At 43.5% G+C, this 24871-nt stretch overlaps 2 protein-coding genes and 1 long non-coding RNA gene across 52 annotated transcripts in view; 2 read left to right on the forward strand and 1 right to left on the reverse strand.

Moving 5' to 3' along the window:
• The window catches only part of SELENOI (selenoprotein I), a 49267-nt gene extending 40447 nt beyond the window's left edge, over nucleotides 1-8820 (reverse strand). The window contains 1 exon segment of the mRNA NM_001135563.3: nucleotides 8617-8820. Coding sequence (NP_001129035.1) covers nucleotides 8617-8673 — 57 coding nt within the window. The 5' untranslated portion in view covers nucleotides 8674-8820.
• ADGRF3 (adhesion G protein-coupled receptor F3) overlaps nucleotides 8115-24871 on the forward strand; it is a 43911-nt gene continuing 27154 nt past the window's right edge. For 40 of the 50 annotated variants that reach the window (XM_077959903.1, XM_077959902.1, XM_077959901.1 and 37 more), the window contains exon 1: nucleotides 9054-9195. Coding sequence is in view for 2 of the 50 variants with exons in the window: in XM_028831892.2 (XP_028687725.2) it covers nucleotides 8672-8785 (114 nt within the window). In the remaining 48 variants the exon portion in view is untranslated. Of the gene's footprint in view, nucleotides 8786-9053; nucleotides 9196-23181; nucleotides 23318-24871 lie in introns of those variants that run through there. The other 10 variants (XM_077959895.1, XM_077959875.1, XM_077959900.1 and 7 more) reach the window with 2 other exon arrangements.
• LOC144333859 (uncharacterized) lies at nucleotides 14982-23372 on the forward strand. The gene is made up of 2 exons (XR_013402954.1): nucleotides 14982-16402; nucleotides 22607-23372. It is a non-coding gene; the product is annotated as an uncharacterized LOC144333859 (long non-coding RNA).

The following is a 24871-nucleotide window of genomic DNA, read 5'->3' on the forward strand; positions in this document are numbered from 1 at the left end:
ATGCAAGACTAGTAAATTCAGGCCCACTTGCCCCTACTAATAATTTTAAACCAGGGAAAGAGTAAACACTACATTTTCCCCATCTGCATACATTAGATACACATCCAATTAAGCATGTCATTGAAGGTCTTTATTCTAATGTTCATATATCTTATACAAAAACAGCCAGTACCGCCAGGCACGGTGGCTCAGGTCTGTAATCCCAGCACTTTGGGAGGCCGAGGCAGGCAGATCACGAGGTCAGGAGATCGAGACCATCCTAGCTAACACAGTGAAACCCCGTCTCTACTAAAAAAAAAAAAAAAAAAAATACAAAACATTAGCTAGGTGTAGTGGTGGGCGCCTGTAGTCCCAGCTAATCGGGAGGCTGAGGCAGGAGAATGGCATGAATCCAAGAGGCGGAGCTTGCAATGAGCCGAGATCGCACCACTGCACTCCAGCCTGGGTGACAGAGCAAGACTCAGTCTCAAAACAAATAAACAAACAAACAAACAGCCAGTACCTACAAGGCAGAGTTTATACTTCATTCTTAGTTTTGAGAGGCAGAATAGCATGATGAACATGGACTCCAGACTGATTGCCTGAGTTCAAATCTCAGCTCCACCACTTACTAGCTGTGGGACCCTGAGCAAGTTAGATTTTCAGTGTCTCCGTGAAACAGGGAAAATAGTACCTCTATCTCAGATGGCAGTTGTGAATATTAAATGAGATAATACACATAAAGCACTTAAAGCACTGCCTGGCACAGAGTATACAATATATAAATGTTTGCTATCATTATTATTGTTATTCAGTATTTATGATGATATTGCTTTCCCTCACTGAGCTCCCAAGGCTCGGCCTGGTCACTTACATACCCGCCACTTCCTTGTGCTTTTAACGCACCAGGGCCTTGTCAGTCTCTGTGCCTTGGTTCCCATGGGTGTCTTTGAATTGAACACCTTTCCCCAAGTTTCCCTTATGCAGTAGGCAAACTCTTATTTAGCAAAGAATTTCTTAATATTTAAGCACTACAGCAGTTAGAGAAACAAGCCATCATCAGTGAACTGTTATTTCAGAAGGTAGTAAAAGATCCAATTCAAGATGTTTTCTCCAAATAGCACCTAAAAATGTAGTAGCCATCTTCTTACCACTGAATCTCTCCCCCTCACTCCGCAGACGTTTTCCACCCATCTTTCTTGTCTCTGCCAACTGCAGAAACAATTCTTTCTGCCAGACATGTGTAAATCACTATCTAAGACAACTAGAATACATTTCAAGCCTTATTAATGTACTTACAGGAAAGAGAGGGCAGTTCCCCAAATCTAGTCAAGGTGACCAAGATACAATTAAAGATAAGTTATGCTTCAATCAACTGTAATGGATCCAGGCAATGCCATAATTAACATATTGTATTGTAGTCAGCTTGTAGTCATAATAAACGAAAATCAAAAGATCAAGAATTTCTCATGCTGTTTCTATTGAGGCTCTAAAAGGAAAAGTGTTTGTATCTTTGAAATCTTTACAGAAATGTCCTCTAATAGAGGGCAACTCATTCACAAATGAGATTTATTTACAAGTTTTCTTTAATTCCAAGTCCATAAGCCACACTTTCATGTGGTTCCATCCAAGAGAAGTGACCTGTGCAAAACACTATTGTATTTTTTAAAAAATTATATATATAAAACAGTATGCTGTTTCATAAAACCCTGCCTCAGTGACTACCACCTCTATCCACCCAGTCATCCTACCAGAACCTGAGTCATCCCAGACTCCTCCCCATCTTTTATGTGGCCCTCTATACCACCTCCAGCTAGTCAGTCACCATGTTCTGCCAACCCTGTATCTTCAAATCAAGGATCACAGGGATCTGGCAGGTAAGTTGAACAAAGCATTCCTGCATAAAGCATATGCACTGGTAGAGAAACGGCAAATTAGAGAGCAAATAAAAACAGGGCAAGCACTATTCAGCATCAGCTGATTCTTGTCAAGAGGAAGTTCAGGGCCAGTATTGTCCAATATTCTGTTTTCTTCAAGAGAATTCAGAAATCTGGACTTTTATGAGAAAGACACTATTTATTATTATTATTATTTTTATTATTATTATTATTATTAAGACGGAGTCTCGCTCTGTCGCCCATGCTGGAGTGCAGTGGCACTATCTTGGCTCACTGCAACCTCCACCTCAAGGATTCAAGCGATTCTCCTGCCTCAGCCTCCCAAGTAGCTGGGATTACAGGCACACACCACCACGCCCAGCTAATTTTTGTATTTTTAGTAGAGATGGGGTTTCACCCTGTTGGCCAGGGTGGTCTCGAACTCCTGACCTCGTGATCCACCTGCCTCAGCCTCCCAAAGTAACTGAGATTACAGACGTGAGCCACCGGGCCCGGCTAGAGATACCAATTTTTGAAACAAAGCAAGTGTGGGCCAAATTAAACGTAACTGTTGGCTACATTCAGTGTGCAGGTTAACCTGTTTTGACGTCTATCTTTAGAATCCCCACTCCTTCCTTTCTATCCCCACCCCTTAGTTCAGGCCTTTGACATTTCTTAACCTAGTTTTATGCAGAAGCATCATCCTAAAAGGCCTCCAGATCACCTCTAGCTCTCTCCATCTTCTACACACTGCCAGGGTGAGCTTCCTAAAATTGAAATGTGATCCTGTCTAGATTTCAATTTTAAACAGTGGCTCCCCAAAACCTATAGCACTATAATGTGCCTAAGAACCACTTGAGATATTTGGCTTTTTTTTCTTTTCTGAGACAGGGTCTCACTCTGTCATCTAAGCCAGAGTGCAGTGGCATGATCTCAGCTCACTGCAACCTTGACTTCCCGGGCTTCAGCAATCCTCCCACCTCAGCCTCCAGAGTAGCTGGGAACAGGCACGTGCCATCACGCCCGGCTGATTTTTGTATTTTTGGTGAAACTGGGTTTCACCATATTGTCCAGGCTGGTCTCAAACCACTGGGCGCAAGCAATCCACCTGCCTCGGGCTCCCAAAGTGCTGGAATTACAGGCCTAAGCCACTGCACCTGGCCTGAGGTATTTGTTAAACATGGAAATAACAGCAATCTATCCAGAGTGTATCTCCCAAAGACAGCCACGAATTTGCTAAACACCTCCCGAAGTGATTCTGATGCCAGCAGTCCTTGAACCACACAGTGATCTACACTATCAAATCCAGAAGTCCTTTACATCGAATCATCCCCCTCTGAGAGCACCCCACCTCACTCTCCAGTCTCATCTCCTGCCACTTCACCATTATGTCTAAACACCTTACCTAACTTCTTGTGGTTCCCAGAAAATACCCTGAGGCCTTCATCACTTTACACTCCATTGCTCTCTTGTTCCATAAGGCCTTTCTCCCTCTTAACCTGGTAGTACAGTCTCTAATTTATGACAGTTTCACTCATCATTTTTCAACTTTACAATGGTGCAACGGTAACATGCATTTGGTTGAAAGTGGTATGACATTCTCTCGAAATTCTGGGCAGCACAGCGAGCCACAGCTCCTAGTCAGTCATGCAATCACAAGGGTGAACAGGCCAGGTGCGGTGGCTCATGCCTGTAATCTCAACACTTTGGGAGGCCGAGGCAGGCAGATCACCTGAAGTCCGGAGTTCAACACCAACCTGGCCGACATGGCGAAACCCGTCTCTACTAAAAACACAAAAATTAGCCGGGTGTGGTGGTGCATGCCTGTAATCCTAGCTACTCCGGAGGCTGAGGCACGAAAATTGCTTGAAGGAGGTGGAGGTGGCAGTGAGCAGAGATTGCGCTACTGCACTCCAGCCTGGGCGACAGAGTGAAACCCTGTCTCAAAAAAAAAAACAAAAACCTGTGAACAACCGATTCTCTACTGCACTGCCAGATGATTTTGCTCAAGTGCAGGTGAATTACTCTAAGTGTTCTGAGCACATTTAAGGTAGGCTAGGCTAAGCTATGATGTTCAGTAGGTTACGTGTATTAAATGTATTTTCAACTACAATAGGTCTATCAGGAACAGAAACCCATCATAAATGGAGCAGCACTCTCTCTCTCTCCTTCTCTCTATATAATATAAATATATATATTCATCTCTCTAGACTGAGCTTTGCCTTCACCTCCATCCCCTGAAGGCTCTCTCAACTCTAGCTCCCACTGCCTGGAAGTTGCCTCCTCTCGTCTTCCACAGGACCCAGCACTTGCCTAACTGGACTTACTAACTTTTCATAACTGTTCATTTACATGTTCACATGCCACCAAACTGAGTTCTTTGAAGAAAAGAATTTCAGCTTAGCTTAATTTTGCAGCCCAAATGCTATGCCTGACACTGAGTAGACCCTCAATAAATGCTTGGTGAATAAACAAAATCAAACCGTATGATGGCCAGGCACGGTGAATAAATAATATCAAACCGTATGATGGCCAGGCACGGTGGCTCGCGCTTACAATCCCAGCACTTTGTGAGGCCAAGGGAGGAAAATCACCTGAGGAATTCAAGGCTGCAGTAAGCTATGATCGCACCACTGCACTCTAGCCTGGGAGACAAAGCAAGACCCTGTCTCTAAAAAAAGATAAGAATAAAAATACTTTTTTATGAAATCTGCAGGAACTAGTAAGGTTAAAGGCCAGATTCTGGTTCTTTAGCATTACCATTAAGATGCAAACACAGTCTCTCTTTACCACCTCTTAATTGTAATACTAATAAATTCATAATTATCATGATTCCTATAATCAGGATGCTGTTGTTGAAAGCCAATTACCATAATAGCAGAAACCAAGTCATCACAAAACTATACATATATTTATACACACATACTCATTATTATTATTATTATTATTATTTTTTTTTGAGTCAGGGTCTTTCTCTGTTGCTCAGGCTGCAACATAGTGGCACAATCATAGCTCACTGCAGCCCAGCTTCCAGACTCAAGTGATCATCTCACCTCAGCCTCCCAAGTAACTAGGACCACAGGCACGGGCTACCATGCCTGGCTAATTGTGTGTGTGTGTGTGGTGTGTGTGTGTGTGTATGTGTGTGTGATGAGGTCTCACTATGTTGCCCAACTTCTATCTTCAAGCCATCCTCCACCTCAGCCTCCAGAAGTGCTGGGATTACAGGCATGAGACACTGTGCCCAGACAAATTACCTTCTTGAACAAACCAAACAAAATATTTCACAGAACACTTCCTCCCTGAGGCAAAATGATACAATTTGAAAGTAGCTGCTACACTATCAATTAAAAATTTGCCTTCCCAAGGTTAGATGAGCAAACCAGGACAAAAAAAAAAAAAAAAAACTTGCAGTTTCACCCTTAGATAAGTGGGGAAAAATCCCTCAACTATAAAGACCTGTCCAAGGGCCCGGCGCGGTGGCTCACGTCTGTAATCCCAACACTTTGGGAGGCCGAGGTGGGTGGATCACCTGAGGTCAGGAGTTCAAGACCAGCCTGGCCAATGTGTGTGGAACCCTGTCTCAACTAAAAATACAAAAATTAGCCAGGCGTGGTGGCAGGTGCCTGTAATCCCAGCTATGCGGGAGGCTGAGGCAGGAGAACTGCTTGAACCCGGGAGGTGGAGGCTGCAGTGAGCTGAGATCACACCACTGCACTCCAGCCTGGGCAACAAAAGCAAAACTCCATCCAAAAAAAAAAAACCGGGTGTGGTGGCTCATGCCTGTAATCTCAGCACTTTGGGAGGCCAGGACAGATCACCTGAGGTTGGGAGTTCGAGACCAGCCAGACCAACATGGAGAAACCCAGTCTCTACTAATACACAGTTAGCCAGGTAAGGTGGTGCATGCCTGTAATCCCAGCTACTCGGGAGGCTGAGACAGGAGAATCACTTGAACCCAGGAGGCAGAGGTTTTGGTGAGCCGAGATCGCGCCATTGCACTCCAGCCTGGGCAACAAGAGCAAAACTCCATCTCAAAAAACAAACAAAAAAAAAACCTGTCCAAAACAAAGGATGGGTAGAGGGCAAAAATAAGGTTGAAATCCTTCAGTATAATTCTCTGAAGTTACCTTAGTTAATAAGAAACAAAGAACAATGGTAATGGTAGTTAAACCTGGTATCTTCACATTTAAAATACAAAAGCACCCTTTCAATATCCATAGAGCTCCTTTTTTTTTTTTTAACCATACTTCCAAAATGGTTTATATTCTTTTACACTCTCATTCCTTCAATATTTGTTTAGCACTTACTCTGTTCATGGTACTGTGCTAGACCTCAGTCATGTTATTAAAGGAAAAAAAAAAAAAAGTCAGCTATACGGCCTGCCCTCTAAAGCTCACGTCCTAAAAGAGAAAGCAGACATTCAACTAATATTCAACTAACTGTTTAACTGTGTTAAGTAACAATGGCGAATACAAGTGTCAATACATAACACAGAATCCATCCCATGCTCTTCCATACCAAAAGTCAGTTGTCTTATAGTTTCCTGCTTCAGAAACCTAATTTCCACTCCACATGTACACCCCTTTCAGCAGTTATTCTGTATAACTGCCAGGTTTCCAACTGTAGCTCTCTGATATATCTCCAGGGAAAATAAAGAAATTAAACTACTTCAAAAGTAATTTTTCCACCAACTGCTTTTGTAGTATCAGTTCTTTACATCTCTCTTATAAAGCATCACATGAGGGACTACAAAAGCTCTTTTGAGTGTTTTCAGTCTTTACCCATTTATGGGGAAAAAAGACTTTAAAATAAGCATTTATAAAGCACTTACTATCTGAAGACAACACAAGGGGAACGCAACGACAAGAAAAAAAGATCTGTGAGATTTGTGTTCGAGCAAAACCGATCACATGGATTTTTTCCTTTGGATACCACTGGATTTATAATTTTAATATAAATGCAGTATTGAGTAATTGCACTAGAAGAATATTTAGGTTATAAATGTGTACTTTTTTTCCCCCAAGGAAGCCTCATTATAACTAAAATAATATCAACAAAGTATTTTAGTGAACATTGGACGCTTGCTAAATCGACCTTTGTTTTCCAGGATGATAGGAAGTCTGCTGTCAGATACAGGAACTTATATAATAAAAAAGGGGGAAAGATCAGAACAGAAAATTACACGAAACTTCTCGTAAATTAGGACATCTATTTAGTTGAAAACATAAATCTAGGAAAGATTCTTTATAAGAAAAAGGAGATTTCCTATTACAAACACTGCTCCCATTGAAATAGCTATTTTATTGGCATTTAGAAAGTCAGACACCAGTAAGGAAGAAAATGTTTTCTATGCCAATATTTACCCTGCAGAACAGACAACAAAAGGGGGGTAGAGCTTAAGGCAAAACAGGAGATATCTAGGTTAACAGCCTTCTAAAATGAAAGTTGAAAAGCACTGGCCCGAGTTCCCAAGAAGGCTCTGGACCCTCTTTCCACTTAAAATTTTAAGACAAGTCATTACCTCAGTTCAGAATGGTATGGCACAACACTGCCTGAAAGCAGAGAAACATGCTATGTGACCTTCTAAGGACCCTTGCTTTTTTTTTTTAACTCGAGTTAAACAAAATCCATTATGACTTTTTCAGTTATTCATTCATTCCACAAATGCTTATTGGGTGCCTAGTATGCACATAGCACTGTGCTTAAGCCATGGTGGTCCTCAAGAAAACTCTAATGACTTGGGCATTATATTCTAATGGCGAGACACGCTAAAGCAGCAATTCCATAAACGAACAGAGCGCACGTTTAAGGGGGAAAGGGGCACTTAGGGAAGGCTTCTTTGAGGAAGCAATATTTAAGCAAAGATGTGAAGATGAACGGGTAACAACAAGGATGAAGGGTTAAAGCCCATATTTCAGGCTTGGCCGACTGGATGGTTAGAGTCATTTATTGGTAAAGGAACAGCGGATGAGCACCAGATTTGGAGGAAAGTTAACCACCAGCATTTATTTACTGCGGTCCTAGCAGGTTGCCAGGCGCTTCCCAAATTCTTCTAATCATTTTGCGCAGCTGAAGCTATTACTTTCAGTTTACATACACAAAAGAGAGGCTGAGCGGGGTTAAAATGACGTGTCCAAGACGAAATAAAGAACTCTGACTTCTGTATCAGGTTTGTTATGTGCTCGAAAGCCCGCGCTCTTTCCACTCCACAGCTCCTTCTTGTGCACCTTCCTTTCATCTGGTGGCCCCAGCGCCACAAGCTGCCGCTGAGGAAGTCCCTGCCGGGAGCAGAAGAGGAGGCACCAGCAGGATGGCCTGGCAAGGCGCTCCCCTCCCGGGCCTCATCTGCCAAACGATCATCTCCTCCTCCGAAGTTGTACGCATGAAAGGCGAGTGGAAACTTCACTAAAATGAAGGCGACTGACACAACAGAAGGAACGCATCCTTCCGGGGGCTTACGAAAATAATAAGTTTAAAAAAAATAGGAAGGGAATTCTCTCGCTCTATGATCACTGAGCGCTCTCCTAAGGAAAAGGAAATCTCCCGGAGGATGCCGAGTCGGGGCGGCGGGCTTAGGATGCTCCCACACTCCCCGACCTCCATCCAATCCCCAGGACCCGCAGGACCCCCGGAGGAACTCCCGCCAGTCCGCCCGGGGCCACGCGGCACAAGGTGACACGGACCGCGCCGCGCTGGCCCCTCAGCCGCCTGGGCGAGGCCGGGAGCAGGGAGAGGGGCGTCCGCCGGTCCGCATTACCTTGTACTTATCAAAGCCAGCCAGCTGCTCCGGGCTCACGTATTCGTAGCCAGCCATGACGACCCGAAAACCGAGCGCCCACTCGGCAGCGACTCCCGGGTACGAGGCTGTGGCACACCAGCACCGAACCGGCTGGGCAAGGATGGGAAGGACTGGGCTGGCGGAGAAGGTAGGAGAGCCTCGCTCCGCCCACCGCGCACGCGTAGCCGCCTCGGCCCCTTTGGCCGCCTTTCAGTGCGCAAGCGCAGCCCACGCTTCTCCCCGCCCACCGAGGGGAGGTTGCTAGCCCGCTTGAGCGGCCCGCCCCCGACACTGTCGCTGTCCAATCGGCGTGGATCAGGCAACACTAAGTCCCGCCTTCCAGCTCTTTTCGTCGCTTCATTTGCTAGCGTCAAAATTGGTGAGCTGAGGTAAGACAAGAGATGGGGTGAAAGGTCAATTTCCCGCCGGGCTTTGCTCCTGGTCGTGGGGTAAGGTGGGCTTTTCAGTGGTATCCTCACTTGAGTGGAGATCTGGGGGATACCCTTTTAGTCCTGGGGATAGAGTGACTGCTTGCGAGTCGGTTCAGCAGTGCCTCAGGTAAGAGGACTTAGTTCTTCCACTGCAGCGAAGTAAAAGAGGAAGGAGGTCTATTCCGCGGGCCGCTCCCGGCTCCTAGTACGGTGCGCTGCTTGCAGTAGAAATTTAGTAAAAGGGCCGGGCGCGGTGGCTCAAACCTGTAATCCCAGCACTTTAGGAGGCCGGGGTGGGCGGATCACGAGGTGAGGAGATCAAGACCGTCCTGGCTAGCACGGCGAAACCCCGTCTCTACGAAAAATACAAAATAGTCGGGCGTGGTGGCGGGCGCCTGTAGTCCCAGATATTTGGGAGGCTGAGGCAGGAGAATGGAGTGAACCCAGGAGGCGGAGCTTGCAGTGAGCCGAGATTGTGCCACTGCACTCCAGCCTGGGCGACAGAGCGAGACTCCGTCTCAAAAACAAAAAATAAATTTAGTAACCGTGGTTAGATGTAGAGAAGGCCGAGCTGCTGCCGGGGCCACGGGAGTCTTTGTGCGGTCAGCAGAGGGACTTGAAAGGCAGGTGAAAGGACATTGGAGACAAGGCCCTCAGGTCTATGTTGCTTAGGAACTTTGGACCGCCTCATCGCACTCCGCTCTATCAAACCATTCCAAATTAAGATTGCTGGTGTCTCCCGACCAGATAAAAACAGTAATCTCTCAGTCTCGACGAGGCCTTAAAGGCGTTTGCAAGAAGTGTTTTACATAACTAGAGCCCAGTTAATTGTAAAAAAAACAAACAACAACAACAAAAAACACTAGGTCAATGGCTAGTGAGTATCTACTAATAAAATTTTATAATAGTTGCTGCTCTTTATTGAGCGCCTTCTATGGGGAGAACTTCACATGCATTATCATCAACACCATAACAACACTGAAGTGAAAGGCATTATCCCCAGTTTCAGATTGGGCAACCTGCCCAGAGTCACTTAGTTACGCAGCTCGGAAATGATCGACCCAACATGAAATGAGATCTGTTTTATGGGAAACCACTACTTCAGGGAACGTTTCAGTCTCTCTGGGTGTCTGAAATAAGGGCGATTATTTTCAGATACTTCTATGTTCATTCGTTTAACAACTATTTACTGGGGACCCGAGATATGCCAAACAGAGTATTATTACTACATGTCTAATCTCCTCTCCTAAAGCATAAGATTCTTAAAAGGTTATAGATAATCTTATACCTGGTATATGGTAGATAATAAGCTTCCCCCCCACGCCCACCCCGCCTTGAGATAGGGACTCACTCTCACCCAGGCTGGAATGCAGTACATGATCACGGCTCACTGCAGCCTTGACCTCCCCCGGCTCAGGTGATCCTGCCTCCGTCTCCCAAGTAGCTAGAACTACAAGTGCACACCAGCACACCCGGCTACATTTTTTGCATTTTTTGTAGAGTGGGTGCCCGGCTAACCAATAAACTTGAGTGTCCTTTATCACACTTGCCCTCGAGGGCAGTATTTGCATCTTACACATCTTAATTTTCCGCATGTTCCATAGCCCCAGGGCTTGCAAATAATACATGATCAATTTTTTTTTTTTTTTTTTTTTTTGAGACGGAGTCTCGCTCTGTTGCCCAGGCTGGAGTGCAGTGGTGTGATCTCGGCTCACTGCAAGCTCCGCCTCCCGGGTTCACGCCATTCTCCTGCCTCAGCCTCCGGGTAGCTGGGACTACAGGAGCCCGCCACCAAGCCCGGCTAATTTTTTGTATTTTTTTTTTAGTAAAAACGGGGTTTCACCGTGTTAGCCAGTGATGGTCTCGATCTACTGACCTCGAGATCTGCCCGCCTCGGCCTCCCAAAGTGCTGGGATTACAGGCGTCAGCCACCGCGCCCGGCCAATATATTTTATTGAATGAATGAGCAAAGATCTCTTTGATAGGGTGTGAAGTACCAGTTTTGAGAGGAACATTAGAAATGAGAGTCTCAGCCAGGCACGGTGGCTCATGCTTTTAATCCCAACACTTTGGGAGGCTGCGGCGCAGGGATTACTTGCTACCAGGAGTTTGAGACCAGCCTGGACAATATGGTGAAACCTCCTCTCTACTAAGAATACAAGCCTAGTGGCACGCGCCTGTAGTCCCAGCTACTCAGGTTACTGAGGCAGGAGAATTGCTTGAGCCTGGGAGGTGGGGTTGCAGTGGATGGAGACTGTGCCACTGCACTCCAACCTGGGCGACAGAGCAAGACTCCGTCTGAAAAACAAAATAAAAAAAAACCTTCATACTTGTAAAACTTAGTTAATTGTGGAAAGCCATAAAATGTGACTTCATTGCAAGCTCATAATAGTTCATAAACTGCACTTATTGTTAATCAGTTCAGATACAAACAAACTCAAAATGACATGATTGATTCTTAAAATTTTTTTCTGCCTCTGATATTTTCTTTAAAAGCACTTTTTAAAAGAGTAACTTTTAATTTTGTGAAAGCAGTTACAATTTGCTGCTTCTCTGCATAAGGTTGTAACAAGTTTGAATCAATTATAAATTCATCTGATAATTTATAAGCTGAAGCATAACCCAGAAATTGGTTTATACTTTGACATGTTACTGGCTGTGTAATCCCAGACAACTAACTTCACTTAGTCCCAGTTCTCTTTTTCAAAAAGAGGGCATTTGGGCCGGGCGCAGTGGCTCACACCTGTAAACCCAGCACTTTGGGAGGCCGAGGCAGGCGGATCACGAGGTCAGGAGATTGAGACCATCCTGGCTAACATGGTGAAACCCCGTCTCTACTAAAAATATAAAAAGAAAATTAGCTGGGCTTGGTGGCAGGCACCTATAGTCCCAGCTACTTGGGAAGCTGAGGCACGAGAATGGTGTGAACCCGGGAGGCGGAGCTTGCAGTGTGCCACTGCACTCCAGCCTGGGTGACAGAGTGAGACTCCATCTCAAAAAAAAAAAAAAAAAAGAGGGCATTTGATCCTTAGATCTAATTTGATCCATTAGAACCTATTAGGTACTAAGATCCTATTCATCTCTGAAATTCAATGAAACTTTATCATATAACTTCTCTGAGATTAAGTCAACTCATCTGGGTAATCTTGTCTTACCTGCAATGATACGGCTCAAGTCTGAATTAAATTCATACAAATTTAAGATATTAGTCATGCTCTATATAACCACGTTTCTGTCAGTGAGGGACCACATGTGGTCCCTTAAGATTATAGTGGAGCCGAAAAATTCCTGTCACCTAGTGACATGGTAGCTTTCAAAATGTTGTAACACAAGGCATTACTCACGTTTGTGGTAATGCTAGTGTAAACAAATGTACTGCACTGCCAGTCATCTAAAAGTATAGCACATATAATTATGTACACTGCTGAATACTTGATAATAAATAACTATCTTACTGGCTTTTGTATTTACTATCGGAACATATCCTGTCATTAAGTGATGCATGACTGCATTTTCACAGAATTCTGTGAATCCTAAACCCAGCAGGCATGGTCACGGGGAAGAGAAAAATGTCATGGAAACAAATTTGCCTTTGGAACTAAGTCACCTTTCTGTTTTCTTGTTCCCAAATTTTATTCTAGGAGGCATTTTTCCCTAAGGCAGCCCAGCTGCCTGGGACTGCTTTAGATTGGCCTTGTCACTCCCATCTACGCTCTACACGCCAAATTCTTGAGTGTAGTTTATTATTGCTTTGTTTCCCTTGTCTGCCTCCTCATCCATTGAAGTTTATTTCTTCTATATCTTGTACACTCAAGATCAGGCATTTTGCCTTCCAGAATAATAATCATAGAAAATATCAATTCGTGCTAGAAACAATATTTTTATTTTTATAATATAACCAAAATAAAGTGTTTTAAATTCCTGGAGTGCCTGTTTTATTTAGTCTGAATAAGAGTGTATCAGATAAATGGAGAGAGCCAAAAAAAATTGGAGGTTAATTAAGGACTAATATAGTTAATAACTCCAATATAAGTTACTGAAGCCATAAAAATAGGCAGAGTCTTCCAAAGAAGTTTGTAAAAAGTTATTGATTTAGTTCTCATTTTAAAATAAAAATGAATGCCTTATACACATAAACTCTGGTTCTCAAAGCAGTTTCACACAACTAACAATCCTGAGCCCTGGGCCTGATGGCTGTTCCAATTATACAGAGTGGAACAATAGAATAGTAACATATCTTACCAAAAGTCACCCAGGAAAGAGGAACACAGGTCATCAGACTTTTAGTTGAATAATTTGCCACTACACTATGCTTCTACAAGTTGATAGTAAGATGTTTAAAAAAAAAAAAAAAATCACAAATCAGTTTTTTTTTTTAAGATGGAGTCTCGCTCTGTCGCCCAGGCTGGAGTGCAGTGGCACGTTCTCTGCTGACTGCAAGCTCTGCCTCCTGGGTTCACGCCATTCTGCTGCAGCCTCCCGAGTAGCTGGGACTAGAGGTGCCTGCCACCACGCCCGGCTAACTGTTTGTATTTTTAGTAGAGACAGGGTTTCACCGTGTTGGCCAGGATGGTCTCTATCTCCTGACCTCGTGATCCGCCTGCCTCAGCCTCCCAAAGCGCTGGGATTACAGGTGTGAGTCATCGCGCCCAGCCCACAAGTCAGTTTTTAATCAAATTCCAGCATGCTGAAAGGCTGAGGCAGGAGGGTCCCCTGAGCCCAGGAATTCAAGACCAGCCTGGGCAACATAGGGAGACCCTGTCTCTACAAACAACAACAAAAAAGGAACTCCCCAGTTATTATAGTAAATCTTCTCAAGTGGGGTTTTGTTTGCCTGTTTTTTTGCTATATTTTACATTTTTCAATCATAATCCTCCTAGGTAAGAATGTAAAGGGAACTGTATGAGTGGGTCATCAGTCATATTTTTGTCACAGAAAAAGTCTGTGCAATATAATGAGATTCAGCATAAGCTAATACCTCCTACTTCTATGTTGCTGGGGGAGGATGGTGTCTCTGCTATTTTGTGACTTATTCTCAACCAGCTTCTCAGTGGTGTGTGTGTGTTTGTCAAGATGGAGCCTCATTTTGTCGCCCAGGCTGGAGTGCAGTGGTGCGATCTTGGCTCACCGCAACCTCTGCCTCCCAGGTTCAAACGATTCTCCTGCCTCAGCCTCCCAAGTAGCTGGGACTACAGGCACCCGCCACCACGCCTGGCTAATATTTGTATTTTTAGTAGATAGAGAGGGGGTTTCACTATGTTGGCCAGGCTGGTCTCAAACTCCTGACCTCAGGTGATCCACCCGCTTTGGCCACCTTGGGATTACAGGTGTGAGCCACCTTGCCCAGCCTTCTCAGTGGTTTTATGGCCATTTTTGTGGTCTTAATCTACCAAACCAATAATGTCAGTAGTCATTCAAAGTCTAGAGACAGTTTAAAGATTCAGAGGGACCCAGTGTGATATGAGGCAAGAGTGAAATCACAGGTCTAGTAATTTAGACCATCTACATACTTGCCATTCTTTTTTTTTTTTTTGAAGGCGAGTGATTGTTTCTCTGTTATAAGCATTACTCATGAGCATGTCTGTTAAATAAAAGAAACATTATTTTAAAAACTGATTGCAGGCAAAGTTTTACACTGGGCAAAGTCTTATCTTCATCATTCTTGAAGTTCTGGTAGTGATCCAGCATCTGTATTCTATGAATGGAGGAAGAATTAATACCTCTCCCACACGCACATCCTCCTCCCCTTTATTACTCCCCTAGAATGGAAGCAGAACTGTAGGTAAAGAGAGAACAAATCATTCAGATGAGTAGCCGTAGTGGCATCACCTCTGCGATGCCTTTCTCTTTATTTGTGTTTGGCAATGTTAATCTCATCTAATGTCAGATATGCAGATGCAACCAAATGTAACCACTGTTTTTTTTTTTTGTTTGTTTGTTTGTTTTTTTTGAGACAGAGTCTCGCTCTGTCGCCCAGGCAGGAGTGCAGTGGCCGGATCTCAGCTCACTGCAAGCTCCGCCTCCCGGCTTCACGCCATTCTCCTGCCTCAGCCTCCCGAGTAGCTGGGACTACAGGCGCCCGCCACCTCGCCCGGCTAGTTTTTTGTATTTTTTAGTAGAGACGGGCTTTCACCGTTTTAACCAGGATGGTCTCGATATCCTGACCTCGTGATCCGCCCGTCTCGGCCTCCCAAAGTGCTGGGATTACAGGCTTGAGCCACCGCGCCCGGCCCCACTGTTCTTTTTTAATTTCAATTTGAACACACAGCCGTGCAACGGTCTTCATTTTTGAATGGGGATTATTTTCGTCTTCATGAAACTTTGAGATTATTGGATCGATGGCCATTCAGTTTTGGTGCAAGAGAAGGTCTGTAGGAGAAAAAAAAAATCCTAAGTGGAACAAGAGAGTAAAGAACGTTGTTATAATTCATATAATTCATTTTTCCTATAGGAATTCTGGAAATACTGGGGTTAAGGCAACAGTGGCCAACATAGATCTCTACTACCTAAGACTTTCACTTCTTCCTTGATATGTATAACTAAGGCTATGTGGCCTGCTTGACCACAACTCTAATGGAAGCTGGCTCTATTTTTTTTTTTTTTAAATCAGACACTGTTGTCTATACTTCTAGAAAATAAGACATACAAATAGGAAACAATATGTAAAACTGCAACTGAACACAGGTCGGGTTGCTCACTGCTTGCAGAGTCTAACAAGAGCGAGGTCTGGTAGAAAGAAAATGATTTTATTAACCAAAATTAGTAAAGGGAAAGTGGCCAGATTTCTATCCAAAGGAATCGTTTCAATTTTTGAAGGGAAAGCAGAGGTTTAAAAAGGGGAAACTTGATAAGGAAGACATGCAAGAATTGTGCCGGAAAAAAAAAAAAAAAAGAATTGTGCTGAGTACAATGTGGGTCTTATTCTGATTGCTCTCTTGGGTCCCAATCCACCTGGAATGCAGGCTTATGTCATCTCAACAATGGCCAGGTTGTTAACTAGCCGCCTTGAAGTCATCTCTGGAATTTTGCAGCTGGGTCTGCAGGGTTGTTCTCTCTGTCTCAAGATTAGCCCCTGGAAGTTCTAAGAAGGCGTATAATTAGATAGTAGCATGCAGTTAGATAAATGTGAAGGGAGTATATACCGTGAGAAACACAGGGACCATGGAGTCTATATAAAGGCTAAGGGAAAAGGCTTCTGTAGTTTGCTTCGAAGTTACATCTTAAAACCCAAGAGGAAAGAAAAAAATACATATTAAAATGCAGTTTTGGGGTTTGGTTTTGTTTTGTTGGTTTGTTTGTTTGAGTCAGATTCTTATTCTGTCACTCAGGCTAGAGTGCAGTGGCATGATCTCAGCTCACTTCAACCTCTGCCTCCTGGGTTCAAGCCATTCTCAAGGCTCAGCCTCCCATGTAGCTGGGATTACAGGTGCGCCACCACGCCCAGCTAATTTTTTTGTATTTTCAGTAGAGATGGGGTTTCACCATGTTGACCAAGCTGGTCTTGAACTCCTGACCTCAAGTGATCCACCTGCCTTGGCCTCCCAAAGTGCTGGGATTACAGGCACGAGCCACCGTGCTTGGCCCTTAAAATGCATTTTGAAGTTAAGTGACCCAGTTACAAAAGTAACAACTTCATTTTCTTTCTTTTCTTTTTTTTTTTTTTTTTTTTGAGATGGAGTCTTGCTCTGTTGCCCAGGCTGGAGTGCAGTGGCGCAATCTTGGCTCACTGCAACCTCTGCCTCCTGGGTTCAAGCAACTGTTCTGCCTCAGCCTGTGACTACAGGTGCACGCCACCAATTTTTGTATTTTTAGTAGAGACGGGATTTCACCATTTTGGCCAGGATGATCTTGATCTCCTGACTTCGTGATCCGCCCGCCCCAGCCTCCCAAAGTGCTGGGATTGCAGGCATGAGCCAACCCGTCTGGCCAACAACTTCATTTTCTTTTCATGTATCCTTATTGAACACTATGTACCAAATACAAATTCCATGATGGACATGGAGATACAAAGTTGAATAAGACTGCCGGATACGGTGGCTCATGCCTGTAATTCCAGCGCTTTGGGAGGCCAAGGCGGGCAGATCATCTGAGGTTGGGAGTTTGAGACCAGCCTGACCAACATGGAGAAACCCCATCTCTACTAAAAATACAAAGTTAGCCGGGCATGGTGGCACATGCTGTAATTTAAGCTACTCAGGAGGCTGAGGCAGGAGAATCACTTAAACCTGGGAGGCAGAGGTTGCAGTGAGCCGAGATCGTGCCATTGCACTCCAGCCTGGGCAACAAGAGTGAAACTCCATCTCAAAACAAAACAAAGTTGAGTAAGACATGGTCCCCAAGCAGGGAGAAGTTATTATTGCATTCTGAAAATGACCAGCATCATCCAGCGCTCTGGCTCATCATTTTACTCTCTCTCTCTTTGTTTTTTTAGAGACAAGGTCTCACTCTGTTGCCCAGGTTGACCTCAAACTCGTAGACTCAAGCAATCCTCCCACCTTGGCCTCCCAAGTAGCTGGGACTGCAGGTGTGCATCACCATACCTGGCCATATTTCTATCTTTTTTTCATCCTCCTGTCTGCCTCTCCTCTCTGTTTTTTAAATCCACTGTGAAGGTGTGGAATATTTTGTCTTGGACAGAGAATTGACTTAAAGACAGGAAACAAAGGTTTAAAATCAAAAGAAAATTCTAAATAAAGAATTTGAGATCCCATAGGGATTTATTTATTTATTTATTTATTTATTTATTTATTTATTTATTTTATTTTTGAGACCAAGTCTTGCTTTGTTGCCCAGGCTGGGAGGGCAGTGGCGTGATCTTGGCTCACTGCAACCTCTGCTTCCTGGGTTCAAGTGATTCTCATGTCTCGGCCACCCGAGTAGCTGGGATTACATGCGTGTGCCACCATGCCTGGCCGATTTTTGTATTTTTAGTAGAGACAGGTTTTTGCCATGTTAGCCACGCTGGTCTCAAACTCCTGGCCTCAAGCGATCCGCCTGCCTCAGCCTCCCAAAGTGCTGAGATTACAGGTGTGAGCCACCACACCTGGCCTGATTTAATATTTTGATGAATAATCTAGAAAGTGGGGTATAGAAACAACTCTTCACATTTACTCATGATCCTTAGCCCTTCGTGATGAAATGCCGTATGAGTACACATAGACTACAAGAAAATACATTTTTAAAATAAGCAGTTTTAAAAGTTATGTTTTGCCATATAACAAATTACTCAAAATTCAGTAGCCTAAAATAAGAACCATTTTATTTGCTCATAATTCTGTGGGTCAGCAATTTGGATTGGGCTTAGCTGAGCAGTTTTGCTGGTCTTGCTAGATATGCTAATTAGCTTGAGTGTGGTAATCATTTCACACTGTTCTCCATATCAAAACATCACATTGTACACCTAAAATATATAAAATTTTTATCTGTCAATCATATCTCAATGAAACTGGGAGAAAAATAAAGTGGAAGCTACAAGGTCTTTGTCGACCTAGGTAAGATACCACAAAATGTTGCTTCTGTTGCCTTCTGCCAGACAAAGCAAATCACAAGGCCAGTGCAGAGTCACAAAGGAGAAATAGATCCCACCACTTAATGGATAGAATGGCAAAGTCACACAGTGCGGGGCCTGCAGAAAAGTATAGGACAATCACTGCCCCTATATTTGTAAACAATCTACCACTTCAGATTAGCTGCTCTCACTAAAAATATAGTAAGTAGGCTTCAAAAGACTTGCAAACCACTGACTTACACCTAGATTGCTTTCAAATATTCAGAGAAAGAATGGCAAAAACTTGTCATTGGCTTTTCTTAGTCATTGTAAACCATCTCTTACTGCCAAACCTCCCACTTATTCTTCACTCATTGCCAGTCCATTTCCAACCCCATAGACACCACTGAAGTGGCTACTGCCAGGTTCCTCCTCTTTGATGCTGAGTCATAACTTATTGGGGTTTTCTTCCAGTGATCTTCCACTTTGATGCTGAGTCATAACTTATTGGGGTTTTCTTCCACTGATCCTGCCCACTGTTATTTCTTTGAAACTTCCTCCCTTCTCCCTTGATTGCTTTAATTTTTTTTTTTTTTTTTTTTTTTTTTGGATGGAGTCTCACTCTGTCACCAAGGTTGGAGTGTAGTGCCAAGATCTTGGCTCACTGCAACCTCCACCTCCACCTCCCGGGCTCAAGAGATTCTCCTGCCTCAGCCTCCAGAGTAGCTGGGACTACAGGCATGTGCAACCACGCCCAGCTAATTTTTGTATTTTTAGTAGAGATAGGTTTTTGCCATGTTGGCCAGGCTGGTCGCGAACTCCTGACCTCAAGTGATTCACCCGTCTCCCAAAGTGCCTCCCAAAGTGCTTGGATTACAGGCATGAGCCACTGTGCCCAGCCTCCCTTGATTGCTTTGAATTGAATTACTCTTGTCATCATTCTTTCCGACCCTTCCTTCCAACACACACACATATGCGCACACGCACACGCGCGCACACACACACACACACACACTCTCTCTTGATCTCCCCAGAATGCAGGATTGTTCATAAATCGCTAAACATTTTAGGTTGCATGTACAAAACTTCTGTTTCATCGTTCCTGACTGGTTAACTCCCTCTCAATCTTCAAGATTCATCTTAAGTTTCGTTTCTTCCAAGAAGCCATTTTTGTCCCAGTTGCTCACCTACTTCCACCTCCCCTCACTGTGTTCCCACAGCATCCTGTGCATACCTTTATGTTTATGTTATGAAATTATTCTTTTCTGTCTTACTGGACTCTTAAGTGCCTTGAGGGTAAAGACCAAATCTGTATACCTCTGAGTCTGTAACATAATGCCTCATACCCAGCAAGACTGCAGTAAGCATTGAATTAAATTGCACTGTGAAGAAATAAGGAAGTGTATGACACTGACAGCAACAAGTGCTATTAACATAAAACTCTTCCTACTTATTAACCTAGTAATCCCACTTTGAAAGAATATACTTCCAGGAAATGATCTGCAAGAAAAAAATCTTGTTGCAAAGACTTATAAGGAGCCATATTTTGTAACTGCAGAGGGGAAAGCAGGCAATCAAATGCCCAATTATATAAGAACTTAAACTGTAAACTATAGTAAATTAATGTCGTAAGATATAATTAGACAGAGAAATAAGTGAATGTAAAAAAATGGAAAAAAAAAACATAGAAAGTGTTGGCAAGGATGTAGAAAAATTTGAAGCCTCATGCAATACTGGTGGAAATGTAAAATGGTACAGCCCCTGTGGAAAAATGCTTGATAGTTCCTCAAAAAATTAAACATATAGTTAGTTACCTGACCCAGTCATTCCACTCAAAAAACTTGTACATGCATGTCCATAGTAGCTATTCATAATAGCCAAAAAATGGAAAGAAGCCAAATGCCCAACTGATGAATGGATAAATAAAATGTATGTGTCCATGCAACTGTTCAGCTATAAAAAGGAATGAAGTACTGATATATGCTACAGCATGAACTTGAAAACATTATGCTAAGTGAAAGAAGCCCGACACAAATGGCCATACAGTGTATGATTCCATTTATAGGAAATGTGCTTTGCTTTGCTCTGTGGCAAATCCAGAGAGACAGGAAGCAGATTAGCGGATGGGGCAGGGAAGGATTGGGAATGACTAACAAGTGTGAGATTTCTTTTAAGGGTGGTGAAAATGTTCCGGAATTAGGTAGTGATGAAGATTGCACAAAATTGTGAATATACTAAACACCATTGAAGTGTACTCTTTTTTTTTTTTTTTTTTTTTTTTTTTTGAGACGGAGTCTCGCTCTGTCGCCCAGGCTGGAGTGCAGTGGCCGGATCTCAGCTCACTGCAAGCTCCGCCTCCCGGGTTCGGGCCATTCTCCTGTCTCAGCCTCCTGAGTAGCTGGGACTACAGGCGCCCGCCACCTCGCCCGGCTAGTTTTTTGTATTTTTTTAGTAGAGACGGGGTTTCACCGTGTTAGCCAGGATGGTCTCGATCTCCTGACCTAGTGATCCGCCCATCTCGGCCTCCCAAAGTGCTGGGATTACAGGCTTGAGCCACCGCGCCCGGCAAAGTGTACTCTTTAAAATGGTGAATTTTATCTTAATTTTTCAGAAGGAGAAATTGATTATTAATGTTATATTAAAAAGAAAAGCATATCATGAGGGAGGAAAAAAGCAAAGCACAAAATAACATATGCATACTTGTTAGAACTAAAAATGTGTTGATAACTGGGGAAAAGACAGAGGATATCATGAATTGGCTGTTTTTAATTTGTAGGCATTTTATCATTGTAGATAAAGTTGCTTAAAATTTAGTACTTTTACAGGCATATCTGCCAGAACATTATTGCAAATTATGCAAAGCTAAAATATAGACCTATAAAGTTCTACATGATAAGGTAACTGTAGGTTCTGTAGTTTTATAATATAAAGTAGGAGAGGACAAGTCATTGCGTTAATAGAGTGCTTGTTGGGATAACCTGTGTTTTATTGGTGGGGAGATGATCAAAGGGACTCAATGTGAAGATCAACAAATTACCCATATAAGATTTCTCGGCCGGGCGCGGTGGCTCACGCCTGTAATCCCAGCGCTTTGGGAGGCCGAGGCGGGCGGATCACAAGGTCAGGAGATCGAGACCACGGTGAAACCCCGTCTCTACTAAAAATACAAAAAATTAGCCGGGCGCGGTTGTCGGCGCCTGTAGTCCCAGCTACTCGGGAGGCTGAGGCAGGAGAATGGCGTGAACCCGGGAGGCGGAACTTGCAGTGAGCCGAGATTGCGCCACTGCACTCCAGCCTGGGCAACAGAGCGAGACTCCGTCTCAAAAAAAAAAAAAAAAAAAAAAGATTTCTCTTCCTGGTTTTGGCATGAGTATAGGAATGCAAGAGGCTAAAGGGGTATTTTGAGAAGCAAGTCCTTGTAGCCACCAGCTAGTTTTCTCTTGAAAGCAATCAGGAGAAAGTAACCAGGAGGACGTGAATTAACAGCTTTTCTAAAGGAATTTAAAATAAAGAATGAAGGCATTAAGAGGTACTCTAAAGTCCAAATTGCTACAAAGAAGTAAGGCTTACAAATAAGAAAATAGCTCAAAAACCACAGGGAAAATTAGGATAAAGCATTGTGGGTGGTTTTTTTAAATTTACCTTTTTTTTTTTTGAGATGATAGCTTGCTGTCTTGCCTAGGCTGGCCTTGAACTCCTGGACTCAAGTGATCCTGCTGCCTTAGCCTCCCAAGTAGCGGGGACTATAGGTGTGTGCTGCTGAGCCTGGCTAACTACTAAAGGTGATTTTAAAAATCCTATCCTTGTACAGGTACAGCCCTTTAAATTTTGGCAAGGCTCAGGGGCTCACGCCTGTAATCTCAGCACTTTGGGAGGCTGAGGCGAGCAGATCACTTGAGGACAGGAGTTCGAGACCAGCCTGGCCAACATGGTGAAACCCCGTCTCTACTAAAAATACAAAAAAAAAAAAAAGTAGCCAGGCATGGTGGCATGTGCCTGTAATCCCAGTACTCAGGAGGCTGAGACAGAATTGCTTGAACCTGGGAGGCAGAGGTTGCAGTGAGCCAAGATTGTGCTCTGCACTTCAGCCTGGGCAACAGAGCAAGACTATGTCTTGAAAAAAAATAGTAAATAAATTACATTTTATGAAATCCTATTCTTGTACAGGTACGGCCCTTTAAATTTTATTTTATGCTAGAAGTAAAAACTTTTGTGTTGGAAAACCTAGGTATGTATTAGAATAAATGATTGTCTGCTAAGAGAAGGCATCTGTGGCTGGGGATCCCTATAACCATTGGTTGCCACATCTGCTTCTCTGACACTGGGGTGCTCCTGTCCCAGGAGGAATCGCTTCCTGTGACATCATAAGAAATATATATTTGTTCTCTCCCCCTGTTTAGGAGTCTTCAAAATGTAAGGTCTTTCTGCATGCTAAAGAGATGACTAGTAGCTGGGGGCTCCTGGATAACCTCAGGATGGTTGCCAGGGGAACCAACCATGTGCTTAGAGGCTAGGAACTTTCCACCCTGCTCCCCACCCTCCTAGGAGGGGAAAGGAGCTGGAGATTGAATTAATAATCAATCATGCCTGCATGAGGAAGCCTCCAAACAACTCCCTAATGTACAGGAGTTCAGAAAGCTTCCAAGTTGGTGAACATGTGGAGATGCTGGGAGGGTGGTGTGCCTGGAGCAGGCATGGAAGCTCTGCACCTCTTCCTGAGTACCTTGCCCTGTGCTACCTCCCGTCTGGCTGTTCCTGAGTTGTATCCTTTTATAACAAACCAGTAATCTACTAAGTAAACTGTTATTTCTGAGTTCCGTGAGCTGTTCTAACCAGTTATTGAATCTGAGGCGGGGGTCGTGGGTTTTATAACTGGCCAATCAGAGAAGCACAGGTGACATACTGGACTTGCAAACTGGTGTCTGAACTGGGCAGCGGGGGGCAGTCCTGTGAGACTGAGCCCTTAACCTGTAAGATCTCACACAAACTAGACAGCATCAGTATTGAATTAAATTGTAGGACACCCAGCAGTGTCCACCAAGTAATGGAGGATTCCTTGGTGTGGGAAAACCCCACATATTTGGTCACCAGAAGTTCTGTGTGAGTACAGAAAACAAGAGTTTATCCCAGAACGCAAGTTTTCTTCTGAAAGTTGCCTCTGAGAAACCTGAGGAGGAGCTGAAAGAGGTTGACAACAGGAGCTAGATGAGACCCTGTTGGAGAGACTGTGGGGTCTAACAGACACGTTCCTGGAGAGGGTTTGGTCCCTGGCCAGAGCCACTTTTAACCTCTCCCTCTTCATAGGTCAAAAAATGTACAGGTTTTCCAACACAGCCTTGCAGATTGGGCCCACTTCCTTTATGACCCTGGTTCTTCCTGTTACCTTTGAACCTGAAAGGTCACAAATGGAACCAAGGCAACAGTTGCAGTTGCAGCAGATACTTCTAGGGCCTAAGCTTGCTGTCAGGAGGAATGGAAAGATCTAGATTGTTACTACTCTATTTGAGCTCTCTTGGTGGGAAATCTGAAATTCAGTATTATTTGAAGTGCTGATTATGTGAATTATTTTTATTTTTGTTTTAAACTTCAACACATTGATCTACCTAAACTTGGTGGGGAGAAGTCTCTCTCCTTTATCTCACAGAAAGACTCCCAACTTCAGCAGTGCCCTCCATGCTGTCAAAACGCCTTATGGCTGTGGTGTAAAGCAGCCACTATCTCTTCCTAGTGGGTTGGAGCGACAGAGGGAGGGCCTGCAAAAGGTTCAACCACAGGATGAGGACTGTGGAGGACAGATCAGGAGCTCATTTCCTTAATGCACTTTGGCCATTAGACATGTATATATGTGTTTATTAAAAAAAAAAAAAAAAAAAAAAAAGTCCATGCTCATTTTTTGTCTTAAAATATTTAAAATGTTTCCAATTGAAAAAAAAGACATGTATGTATCTGTGCCTTTAAAGGTATATTACATGTTGTATCCATAAATCTATCTGTTAGTAGAAAACGCATAAGGGTGAATCAAATGCTCTCTTATGAATTCAGATCAGGCATAGCCCATGAATAGAAAGGTTCCTAATCCCTCTTTATTTATCATCATGATCATCATTCTTTATCTCAACTATAACATATAGAAAGTAATATGTTTGATGTTCATATACCACCAGGAAATAACAGACGTTAACCTTTCACCATATGTGCGCCAGAGCTTTTTATTTATTTATTTTTATTTTTATTTTTTATTTTTATTTTTTTTTTGAGATGGAGTCTCGCTCTGTCACCCAGGCTGGAATGCAGTGGCGCGATCTCGGTTCACTGC

The sequence above is a fragment of the Macaca mulatta genome, chromosome 13 (genome assembly GCF_049350105.2).
Source record: "Macaca mulatta isolate MMU2019108-1 chromosome 13, T2T-MMU8v2.0, whole genome shotgun sequence".
Lineage (NCBI taxonomy): Eukaryota > Metazoa > Chordata > Mammalia > Primates > Cercopithecidae > Macaca > Macaca mulatta.